The following is a 13,081-nucleotide window of genomic DNA, read 5'->3' on the forward strand; positions in this document are numbered from 1 at the left end:
GTACAAAACTTTCAGAGATCAACTTCGGCAAAGCGGAGGAGGTATTATCAGCTCTAGCACCTGGTCAGTTCTGCGTATTCTGAAACCCTCACATGTTCCTTTTTGTTTTTTTCAAGAACCATTTTGCCAACTGTGGAATTAGACCTCAGCATCCGTGCAGTGAAACACCCACATGCATGCACACTAGTGAGCACACAAACTAGGGGGCAGTGAGCACACTTGCCCATGACGGTGGGCAGCCCTATCCACGGCACCCAGGGAGCAGTTGGGGGTCAGGTGTCTTGCTCAAGGGCACCTCAGTCACGGACTGTCAGCCAAGGGGATCGAACCGGCGACCTTCTGGTCACAGGGCTGGTTCCCTGACCTCCAGCCCACGACTGCACTTCAATATGAGGTGTGGAATTTCTTTTTAGGAGGCTGACCACCTCACTTTAGGGAACATTGGGAGGATTACTTAGAAAGAGGCTCAATTACGACACATTCCCATCACTTAGCATGATGCAACTGCATGTCTAAATCAGCACACACTCTCCTCAAACTGTGGAGCTGCTGAAACTGCACTATGCCAGTCTTTTTTGTTGTTAATGAGTCGGAGGAATCAGGGAGTTTTTCACAGCTTCTGAATTAACTGTATTTAGCTGTAGTTAAACCTACACTGAGCATGAAACACTCATGGTAATAAAGAAGGATGTCTCATTCAGCAGTGCTAATGTTGCTACCAGGGAAGAGCAGCTCGTAAGGCTCATTATCAATAAAGAGACCATATCAACTGGCGTCAACGGGACAAACCGCCGAGTTAACATAGCAGCTTCACAGCTTAGTAAGGCAGCGGTAGAGACCGGAATGGGATGATTTTCAACTATTGCAACCAGGCAATTTCTTATTTTGACTGTATTTGATTTGTGCTGCAGTGTAAATAAGGTGAGGCAGGTGAGAGCAGCCGTGCTATATCTGAATGCTGCTGCTGCACCTGAACCACAAAGATGTACCATAATTATACGTGACTCTACATCGTAGGGGTGGGAAATGTGGCACAAATATAATAACACAATACATTTTTGGAGATTTAATAAGTTGGGATAGACAAAAATGAATTGAACTCAGAACCATCAGCCAACTGTGTTTGAACACAGAGGAATTACAGCTTTGCATAGTGAAACACCACATGCACACTAGTGAACACACACACTAGGGGGCAGTGAGCACACTTGCCCAGAGGGTGGGCAGCCCTATCCGCAGCGCCCGGGGAGCAGTTGGGGGTTAGGTGTCTTGCTCAAGGACACCTCAGTCATGGACTGTCGGCTCTGGGGATCAAAGGGCTTGTTCCCTAACCTCCAGCCCACAATATAATAGTAATAATAATAATACTAATAACTTGTAATTCAATTGTTAGTGTTCTTTAAATATATGCTTTAAAAAGATGGTTCTTTCAGGGTTCTTTATTAAGAGGGATGGTTCTTTTTAGAGTCATGAGTTCTATATAGAACCATTTCATGCTTAAACGGTTGTTTGCGAGGTCTTCAGATTGCTGGACAATGTTCAAATGAAACCTTTTTTGAAAATGGTTCTGTATAGCATTAAGATGCACTCTGCTATTGTTACAGCGAAAGGAAGAACCCTTTCAGCTGACATACAGAACCTTAAAACAGATTCTTCATCATGCAAAGAACATTACAATAAATTGTTCCCTCCACCTGTTTTCAAGTGTCTACCGAGGACACAGTATGCTTGAAAAAGTGTATTGTGACATCATTTATCACGATAATGATAAAACGTCATCATTGCCCAGCCCTACCGCATAATGTCTCAGTTTACTTGCAGCACATTATTTGATTTATGTTATTTAAACTGATTTGTTATTATTATTATTCTATTTGTAAATTTAAAATGCTTATTAAAGAGAAAACAATGGTATTTATATTGTGAAATAATGTTATTTATATACAAGTTTCGGGTGTTCTTGTAGGCCACACCGTGTGAGCTTTGGATAAAAAAGTCTAATAAATATCATCGGTTGGCTGGTTTGACTGTTAAATCCACAGCTTATTTAATAACCCGACTGACTTAGTGTAGGTATGACTTTGTGGGTCTCCAGTAAGTTGAAATATTTCTTATATATCATCTTTGAAAATATCCCACTTAAACATTACACAGTAAACATTCTGTATTATCACTGTCACATCACATCAAACCTTTTTTTTCTGTTTTACGTCACCTGAAAACAACCTGCTCCACCGTTCACGTTATGAATGGACCTAAAGACGAAGAAAAACTGCTGCCTTATCATGACAACTTGCATAAAATCACCTAAAATGAATACCATTAAAGTTAATGGGGCAGATTTACTATAAGGACTTCGGTCTATTGAGAATTCGCACTGGTGGGCGTGGCCAACTTAGCAAGTTGTCTAAGATTCTTGGTGCAAATGTCATTTTGTTGCAAACTCAAAATTTTGAATTACTATGCCCACATATTTATATAATTAGACAAAAAATTGGATTATTATTCTTTGAGAAAACAATGAGTTTGAGGTCATAAGGCATAATTGTCTTGATCAATATCAAGAGATCAGCCATATAACAAAACTGGACAAAACAACAGGTGCCATTTCCCGTTTTCAATCAAAAAAGGAGGAGAGTGATGAGAGTGAAGGATTATTATTCAATTAGGAAAAATGCAAAACCACGCCTTTGATCTTATTATAGGTGCAGAATGGCCGTTACCAATTTTTAATGCCAAAATATTAAAAATGACGGTGTAAAATGTTAGTAAGCCTGCCCCAATAACTTTATCCTCTTCTCTTATTTCTGAGATACAAGGTTTTATAATCAAAACAAAAGTCAGATCAACCTTATTCGTCTCACATTATATAAATGTCTAATAACTGTGTAGTTACACACTAAAAAACCTATATAACAACAGTATAACTAGTGGGGCTGTATTCACTGATGCAGATCAATTACAGTGGTGCAGCGTAGGTAAATACACATTTATAAACTTCAGATTTAACTCATGTAACTACACAAGTGTATGTTAATAGTTATAGCATCTTATGTAATTACACGTGTGTAATAGGGTGAACTGTTTATACAACAAGAGTTTTCTAATTGTAACAGATGTGTAATTACCCGTACTGTGAGAGAACTTACCCTGGAAATGGCAACTATCCTAACATAGTAGGACAACCGTGTTGTGACACGGTCAGCAAAGTTCTGGCTTTAAAACATTCTGTCATGCAACTATTTGCACATCAACAGCTGTTACATGTGTAATTACATGTGTAATGTGTAAGTACATAAGCTTTTACAACACATGGCTACAATTATCAATGTGATTACATGAACAAAACCTGACGTTGATGCACTATTTCCATGAGCTGCACTGCTGTGATCCACCCATAACAGCAAATAATACATAACCTGTTATTACACTGTTGTTATTGTGTAACTACACAGTTATTACAGCCACGACATACAGCGGGAGCAATACAGTTTATATCAAAGCTTGACGCAGACTGAAGTGTGAACCTGGTCTTCTTTTCATGCAAATTACATCTGTAATAAACAGTCACCACCAAACGGTTAAACAGAGCATGATCGACCTGCCGTCTTAAACACTTCACACAGAAAAGCTGTAATACTTATAAACTCTACTAAGCATCTGACACAGGCGTGCTGTGAAGGACCTTCCTGGAGAGTTCCACCAAAGCCAAACTGGTGAAAAACCTTTGAAAACCTTTTCCTCGTTAATCCGCCTGACGTTTATACCCACAAATCAAATCACGGGGCTTTTTTGGGACCCATTTGGCATCTAAAAGTGGAATGACCTCGTTTGCTAAGAACGACCTCCTTCAAACTGAAGATACTGGGTGCCACCAAACCAGTCCAGTCATGTGACTGATGGTGGCATCACTACAGACGATAAAAGCAGGGATTAAGGGCGAGTCTCAATACCACATTAGCCAGAGAGTTGGGCCTCGCGGCCACAGCTAACGCCCAGTGGACAGGCTTAAACCAATAAGAGGGCTAAGCTCTGGCACGCTTGGCTGAAAACACTTAGAACTGTTCTCAGCTCTGGATGTTTTAACCCTTAGAAGTCATAACGATAACAAAAACATGCAGTCATTTTATATTAGACACTTTTGGTTGAAACCGTGGAGAAATTGTGCGGAACTTTCAGTCCATACCACATTACTGTTAGTGCAAGTCAATTGTCCATTCACTTTAAATACATAAATCCAATGTAAAATGCCATTATATTTCATGTTTCTCCATCATGTTCAGTTTAATAACATTTAAATTAGATGTAAATTCTTTTACTTCACATTTCTTTATTTCTAAAGAGTTAATAGTACCCTCTGTATTCAGAGCAGAACTACTCGGACTGTGTAAATGTATTAAATGACCATACATCTTAAATTCACACGCATTTACTGTCGTCCAGACTGGGTTAAACCATATTGGCTGAGTCTCATTACAGGAAACATGTAAACTTTAAAGTCTAATAAGAAAGAAATCAAAAGAACTTTATAGATTTCAGCCGTGATCAAATTCCCTGCTTCAGAATTCCTATTCAATCCCAACTGAAGTGCTGATTAAAGCAGATGTTTATGTGCAGGACGTTCCTACTGAGGTGCAGCTCTCATGCTGACCATCACGCCGTGCTAACGTGCCGAGGTCACCTGCAGTTACGAAACCCATGAGCTGTTAATTTGAATATTCATGATGTACAACTTTACATTCTGCTTCACAGTAAATCCCTCCCATTGTTTCTTTAATCTGGCTTTTGTTCCCGTTACCATGACAGCAGACCTCGAGGATGCTAGAGTGCTAGTTGTCTAGAATATCTCTCCAAATAAGCGAAATGAAACATTAATATTTGGTCAAAAGCATTAAAAACACAAACTAAGTTAATGAGCATCTCTGTTTCATTGCAGTTGCACTGAATAACGAAGGAAGGCGGAGGCATATAAATAAGTATATTTTTATGTTTTAAAGTTTCATGTAAAATATTTGCTTAATGTTTTTGATGGTCATAAGTCATTTTTTTAGCATGGAAAAGGAAATATTTCTGTCTGATTTTTATCTAAAGGAATAATTTTAAGAAAATAAAAATGACGCATTTTATTTATTCCATATTTTCCATCAAAACAAACAAAATGATACCATGAAGTGGTACCAAGTGAAATCTTCTTAAATCTGATCTAAATACAGCATCTTTCTCATCTTTGAGGTTGTTCTAACAATATTATGTAGCGCTTTAAATTACGGAACATATTGGGGGTTAATTAAGATCTTGTTCTTCGTTCAGTAAAAATCTCAAATCAGAAGTTTACTCATTATATTCAGTCTGACCTGTATCACAACCATATGGCATAACATAAGCACTGCTAAGACCTCGCTATGCAGATTATTGTGCATGAATTTTCACTGATTCCTAATATTAGTGAAAAGATATTAGAATATGGAATTCATCTAAAAGTATTAGTCATGTATTAAGCGCTGACCAGCTTTTAAGCTTAAAACTAGCTTTTAAGAAAAAAGCAATGAACTTGACGGAATCTAAAACGGCCAGGAATCAAATTCTGTCAACTACACACTAATAAGATGTTCAATCATTGGCATGTGGTATTAACAAAGTGTTTTTTTGTACATCATTACAATTAATAATGAATTATTAGTGCTTTTTTTACATAAAAGACCTCCAGTTATGAACTGATACAGGTTACACTGAACAAAGTTTAATGCACAGTAAATAAACAGTAAGAAGTGTCTAATTTGAACTTTACTGAACAAAGAAGACAGTATGCTGTTTTTAAAGTGTTTAAGTTAAGTAAAACCAATACTTAACTTATTTCTAGATTTTATTTACTTCATTACAAGCAATTAATGATCTAAATATCCATGTCTTATTTCACTGGCAAATAATTGTTTTTATTTTTTGGTTCCACACAAAATGCTGACGTTAATTATCGCTGCTGTCGGATAAAAAATAACCTCGTATCTCCATTTTTGTGGTTTTTCAGTTTTTGACGCAATTTGAAAACACATGTTATCCTTTACATTGTGTGTAAATTTCATGAAGAATGGACTAAAAGAGCCCAGAATTTCTTAGACAAACGTCTGGTTCCATTGACTTGCATTCAAATTAAAGTGTGTTTTTTCCTTCTTCTGTAAAGTCACCATTTAGGAGATACGAGGCTTTCTTACGACAAGAAAAATGTCTTGATATGAGTTCATTTATCTTAAATTCTTACATGTGTCTTCTCATGTTGCATATTTAGACTAGATTTAAGATGCCAGGATATCCTTTTCTAAAGTGCACACTGAATGTACATCAGTAAAGCATTGATCAGTTCAGACTTGTAAGGGTTAAAGCAGTTTAGCCAGATCTATCCCAGGTCCAGAACTAGAGCCATATATTAGTGATGAGTATTGAGACTTTAGGAGATGAAAAATTCAATATAAAATCGATCAAATGTATAAAAATGGCAAAGCAGCCACAGTAGTGGCTGGCAGGTGGGGAAATGGTGTGGTCAGAATGCTACTCACAGGGTTTTTCTTCTTCTTGTCTTTGTTTTTGCTGGGCTTGCGGTTGCTCACGAAGTAGTGCAGCGTTCCGTACTCGATCAGAGCGGCGAAGACGAAAATGAAGCAGACGGACACAAAGAGGTCCATGGCCGTCACGTAGGACACTTTTGGCAGGGACTTCCTGGCGATGGTACTCAGTGTGGTCATGGTCAGCACAGTGGTGATTCCTACAGAAGAGAGAATACCTTCATTAGAACAGAGAGGACACGAACAAGAAGTTCGAAGAGGGACTGTTAAAACGATGCCATACATTACAGAGTGCATTTAAAATGAAACAGTAGAAGCTGTATCGCCCCCTACGCTTCCTGTAGTGTAGTACAGTCTGTCAGAGCGACTGTGTGGATTATATGAACGTTATAGAGCTTTTTAAATGAAACAGTAGAAGCCGTATCGCCCCCTACGCTTCCTGTAGTGTATTACAGTCTGTCAGAGCGACTGTGTGGATCATATGAACATTATAGAGCTTTTTAAATGAAACAGTAGAAGCCGTATCGCCCCCTACGCTTCCTGTAGTGTATTACAGTCTGTCAGAGCGACTGTGTGGATCATATGAACATTATAGAGCTTTTTAAATGAAACAGTAGAAGCCGTATCGCCCCCTACACTTCCTGTAGTGTATTACAGTCTGTCAGAGCGACTGTGTGGATCATATGAACATTATAGAGCTTTTTAAATGAAACAGTAGAAGCCGTATCGCCCCCTACGCTTCCTGTAGTGTATTACAGTCTGTCAGAGCGACTGTGTGGATCATATGAACATTATAGAGCTTTTTAAATGAAACAGTAGAAGCCGTATCGCCCCCTACGCTTCCTGTAGTGTATTACAGTCTGTCAGAGCGACTGTGTGGATCATATGAACATTATAGAGCTTTTTAAATGAAACAGTAGAAGCCGTATCGCCCCCTACGCTTCCTGTAGTGTATTACAGTCTGTCAGAGCGACTGTGTGGATCATATGAACATTATAGAGCTTTTTAAATGAAACAGTAGAAGCCGTATCGCCCCCTACGCTTCCTGTAGTGTATTACAGTCTGTCAGAGCGACTGTGTGGATCATATGAACATTATAGAGCTTTTTAAATGAAACAGTAGAAGCCGTATCGCCCCCTACGCTTCCTGTAGTGTATTACAGTCTGTCAGAGCGACTGTGTGGATCATATGAACATTATAGAGCTTTTTAAATGAAACAGTAGAAGCCGTATCGCCCCCTACGCTTCCTGTAGTGTATTACAGTCTGTCAGAGCGACTGTGTGGATCATATGAACATTATAGAGCTTTTTAAATGAAACAGTAGAAGCCGTATCACCCCCTACGCTTCCTGTAGTGTATTACAGTCTGTCAGAGCGACTGCGTGGATCATATGAACATTATAGAGCTTTTTAAATGAAACAGTAGAAGCCGTATCGCCCCCTACGCTTCCTGTAGTGTATTACAGTCTGTCAGAGCGACTGTGTGGATCATATGAACATTATAGAGCTTTTTAAATGAAACAGTAGAAGCCGTATCGCCCCCTACGCTTCCTGTAGTGTATTACAGTCTGTCAGAGCGACTGTGTGGATCATATGAACATTATAGAGCTTTTTAAATGAAACAGTAGAAGCCGTATCGCCCCCTACGCTTCCTGTAGTGTATTACAGTCTGTCAGAGCGACTGTGTGGATCATATGAACATTATAGAGCTTTTTAAATGAAACAGTAGAAGCCGTATCGCCCCCTACGCTTCCTGTAGTGTATTACAGTCTGTCAGAGCGACTGTGTGGATCATATGAACATTATAGAGCTTTTTAAATGAAACAGTAGAAGCCGTATCGCCCCCTACACTTCCTGTAGTGTATTACAATCTGTCAGAGCGACTGTGTGGATCATATGAACATTATAGAGCTTTTTAAATGAAACAGTAGAAGCCGTATCGCCCCCTACGCTTCCTGTAGTGTATTACAGTCTGTCAGAGCGACTGTGTGGATCATATGAACATTATAGAGCTTTTTAAATGAAACAGTAGAAGCCGTATCGCCCCCTACACTTCCTGTAGTGTATTACAGTCTGTCAGAGCGACTGTGTGGATCATATGAACATTATAGAGCTTTTTAAATGAAACAGTAGAAGCCGTATCGCCCCCTACACTTCCTGTAGTGTATTACAGTCTGTCAGAGCGACTGTGTGGATCATATAATTTTTTTGTAGTTTTTTTAAGTGTAGCATTTGGTTTTTTAATGAAAATCCAGTTTTTAAGAACTTGACCATCAGGACTGTTGTCAGTTATGAAGGCAACACATTTTATTGCAGTAATGCGGAGTTTGCAGACCTCTTTAACTCTCCCTGCCGTGACTTTAAACATATGGCCATCCAGTGCTGGATAAGTGAGGACCATCTGCTTATCTTCATCAGATCCAGTAAGCTAGATGGGAAAATGTACCATATTGAAGTGGGGGAGGGCTCCTTCATCAGACCAGCCTAAACAGATACCACTTAGTAGTGTCCATTCTCAGCTGACTGCGTGCACGGCTAAGATCCTTATTATTTATCCTTATCTTATTATTGTTTTAATTATCATTATGTTTGTATGTGATTCTACATCTTTCTCTGATGCAGATATTCATCAAGATGAATGCTGGACTATGTGTGCCTGTACCTTGAATGACTATTAGATGGCAAAAGGATTAAAAATGATGTCACTGCTGTTAATCCCTTCCAGTAAACCTTCACATTTCCCCCCTAAAATGTTTCAGGACAAAATTTAGATATATTTAAATATAGATTTGGTCTAAGTTTGATCTGATTGGTAGAGGACATGTTATTATGACTTGATCTTGACTAATACCAAAGTCCAAAGTAGGAAACTTTGCAACAGACTTGGCGACCATATAAAAGTGCTTCTCCAGAACATCCTGTCTTCTGCATGGTTTCTTTTGTTTTTGGTTTTAGAGGCTGGTTTCCTTTGACTGTCTCCTTCCATCTTGGTCATCTTCTTCCTTTATTACCACCAACGGTCCCAAACATAATAGACCTTCTCTTCGTTTTGATCTCCAGTCTCTTCAATCGAGAGGCAAGGTGGTCCATTTCTGTATTGTCTTGCTGTGCAAGCTTCTCTCAAAAGCATTCGCCAGCATAAAAGTTCAGTGCCTCAGTACATTTCCTGCCCCACTTCTGTGTCCAGCTTTCAGATACATAAGGAACCAAAGGACAGACAAGTCTGCTCTGTGTTTCTGGAGACAAACCATTACATTTGAAGATGTTTCCAAGCTCCTTCATCCTTGTTCATCAGAGTGTGTTGAGTCTTGACTTTGTTTTTGATCCATGAAAGCAAAAGCTGTCCTTCTACATCCTCACCAACAATGGGAAAGTTAGTTGTCTTTACCATTAACATTTCTTCATAATGAGCTAAAGACCTAACTTTCACTCTCGCATCATCATCATCTTCATCATCATCACCAGATCAGGTCGCGGTAGCTGTTGGGAGAGCAGGGAAACCCAGACGATCCTGTCCCCCTGCAACTTCCTCCAGCTCATTCCTGGGGACCTCAAGTCGCTCCCAGGCCACCTTGGAGATATAATCCCTACAGTGGGTCCTAGGACAACCCCAGGGTTTTGTCCCAGTAGGCCGTGTCTGGTACACCCCCACTGGGAGGCGTCCACTGGCCTAATGTTGTTTATAGTGAAGGGAGGCTATGATGGGCTAGGTGGTTCAGGATAACTGTCTTTCAGGCTTTCATCAGATCATTAGCCACTTTTGCATTTTTAGTATTCCAGTAATGGACTCGGGGATAAGATGCCGAGGCCGAGGTCATTCTGCTGAAAGGAAGACAGACTGCTGACTATGGACAACCTGAAAAGACAGGGATGCTTAAAGGTGTTTTGCCGTCTGGGGACAAGGGCAAAGTCAGAAAGTCCACAAATCCTCTAAATCCTCTCCTTGTGCTTCTGGCGAAGAAAAGACACCTGCGTTAAAGCGCCGATGGGCAGCGCTCCTGCTGTGCTGCATAATTAATGCCTTATTAAGAAATGCATAAGCACAAAAAAGAGAAACGTGGTGGGCCAGCCTTTGCTTCAGCTTGACTGGAATTAGAAAAAAAAATCAGAAAAACCATCTGTCCAGCCGTTCGGAGGGTGCAGGGCTGGACCACCACAGGTTTCGCATGGAGAAGAAGGACGAGCTTAATTAGTGACAACCTTCACTAATGAATTCCACTGGAAGGCGGCTGGGTGGATGTTTGCGCTCAGGCAAGGTTGGCTGATTATGAAAATGAAAACGAAAGCCTTGGCACGTGTACGGGATTAAAAATAGAACAGGTTTCTTTTTCTTCTGTTTTTTTCTTCTTGCTTGTTGCTTTGATGCTCAGAGGCTGTGTCCTAAATGATGCCATACTCACTATAAAGTGCCCTATTTTGGGAGCTGGCTATGTTGTAACGGTCTGAGAACACTGTGGAGAATATCCCATGCACTCTTACAGTCCCACGATGCCCTACACTAGGCAGTGGACACAGGACAGCCAGAATACACTGTGCTTTATGCAGTAAAACGTAAATACTGAAGCAGATTGATAAGTATCGATAACGTATCGGTGATGCTTAATTTTATTGCTTTTGTATCAGTTAATGAACTCTTGCCAATCTGCGAATAATTCTAAACATTTGTTTACAAACTTTTAAATGTGTTATAAATTGTCTTTATAAAGGTTTTCTGCAATTGATTGTACACAACATAAGACGGTTCTCCAAGGGTTCTTTACTTACGTGTAGGTTTATTTCTATATGTAAGTTTATGTGCAGATGTATGTGTTGCTACTGAAACAGTGCAATTTCCCTCTGGGTCCAATACATTTTCTTTCCTTCTTTCCTTCATTTATTCCTTCATTTCTTCTTTCAGTCCCTCCTTCCTCAATACATTAATTCCTCCATTCCTTCCTTTATTCAATCCTTCATTCCCTCCTTCCTTATTTTCAGTACTATAACAGTGTCATATTCATATTTTCTTTCTTTCTTTCTTCCTTCCTTCCTTCCTTCCTTCCTTCTTTCAGTCCCTCCTTCCTTGCTTCCTCAATACATTAATTCCTCCATTCATTCATTCATTCATTCATTCCTTTATTCATTCCTTCATTTCTTCCTTCTTTCATTCCTTCATTCCCTCCTTCCTTCATTCCTTCATTCCATCCTTCCTTCATTCCTTCATTCCCTCCTTCCTTCATTTATTAATTCCTCCATCCATTCATTCCTTCAGTCATTCATTAATTCATTCATTTTTTGCTTCATTCTTTCATTCATTGATTCCTCCATTCATTCATTATTTTCAGTACTATAACAGTGTCACATTCTGGGATCAATTTATTTCCTTCCTTCCTTCCTTGATCGCATGCTTAAATGGTTCTTTGTGTTGTGTCTTCTATTGTATAAAAGTTTGACATTGTGAGAACAGAAGAACGCTTTTTGGTGCTACACAGAACCCTTTTCAAAAAGTTCCATACGAAACCTTATATAACATTTTCACAATGCAAAGAACTGTTTAATCCTGCAAAGGGCTCTTCATTCTATCGTTTTAACTGAAGAACCCTGAGGAAAAAATGTTAATCGTTACAATCGTTACAACAGCAGAACCCTTATTAATGCTTAATAGAACCATATACAGCACACCATCAACCTGAAAAACACTGTCACAATGCAGAGAACCCTTAAATCATGCAAAGCGTTCTCCAAGTGTTCATGGACCTACATAGCACCATTTTCAGTAGTAAAGAACCTTTAAATATATTTTTAAGAGCAAATATTAGTTACAAGCATAGTTCATCAAGGAATATGAACAGATAATTATGAGGCGAGCTCGTTATGGCCAAATATGATCGTAAATGGTCACGTACATACATCGCAGACACATGAACACTGAAATTACACTAAACTAAAATGCAATACAATATTTTCTAAAATTACAGAATTTCATTGTGTTTTGCTAAAAGGTCTGGGAGCAAATATCCATGCTTAACAGTTTATGACTTGGAAGTATCATCACAAGCCTATCAGAGATCACGGTCTCCTGAATTCGAAGTGTTTTCACATTAAATTGTTCATGAGATCAGCTTTATTTAAGCCCGGGCTTCGGTCAGCTTCAGTGCGAGGTATTGCTCCCCGGGGAACTCACTGAGCGTTTATTCGGATCGTATTACTCTGTGTATCGACCTGCACTTTGTGCTTTGTCCCTTTTTGTACAGTTGCCCTGGATTATTGCTCTGTGTTTTTGGAACCTTTTGCCTGCCTTTTGACCACATCTTCTACCTAGCCTTATTGTTTTATTCGCCTGGTGTTATGAGGTCATTGTGATCTTTCTCTGGTTTCTGGTTTTGACCCATGCTTGTTTTTGGACTACGTTTTCGCCTTGTGATAATAAAACCAACTTTATTACTTTCATCCACAAGCGTCTGAACTCTGCTGACTGGTTACATAATGGAGTGACTATAAAGAATTAACAGGTTCCACTGTCATCAAACTTATTGATTAGAATGTTTA

General features: G+C 39.3%; 1 protein-coding gene across 3 annotated transcripts in view; it reads right to left on the reverse strand.

Moving 5' to 3' along the window:
- The window catches only part of gabrg2 (gamma-aminobutyric acid type A receptor subunit gamma2), a 103,786-nt gene that overhangs the window by 11,334 nt on the left and 79,371 nt on the right, over positions 1 to 13,081 (reverse strand). For all 3 annotated transcript variants that reach the window (XM_037545850.1, XM_017722247.2, XM_017722246.2), the window contains exon 8: positions 6,552 to 6,757. In XM_037545850.1, coding sequence (XP_037401747.1) covers positions 6,552 to 6,757 — 206 coding nt within the window. The remainder of the gene's footprint in view (positions 1 to 6,551; positions 6,758 to 13,081) is intronic.

Source organism: Pygocentrus nattereri, chromosome 16 (assembly GCF_015220715.1).
Source record: "Pygocentrus nattereri isolate fPygNat1 chromosome 16, fPygNat1.pri, whole genome shotgun sequence".
In the NCBI taxonomy this organism is placed as follows: Eukaryota; Metazoa; Chordata; class Actinopteri; order Characiformes; family Serrasalmidae; genus Pygocentrus; species Pygocentrus nattereri.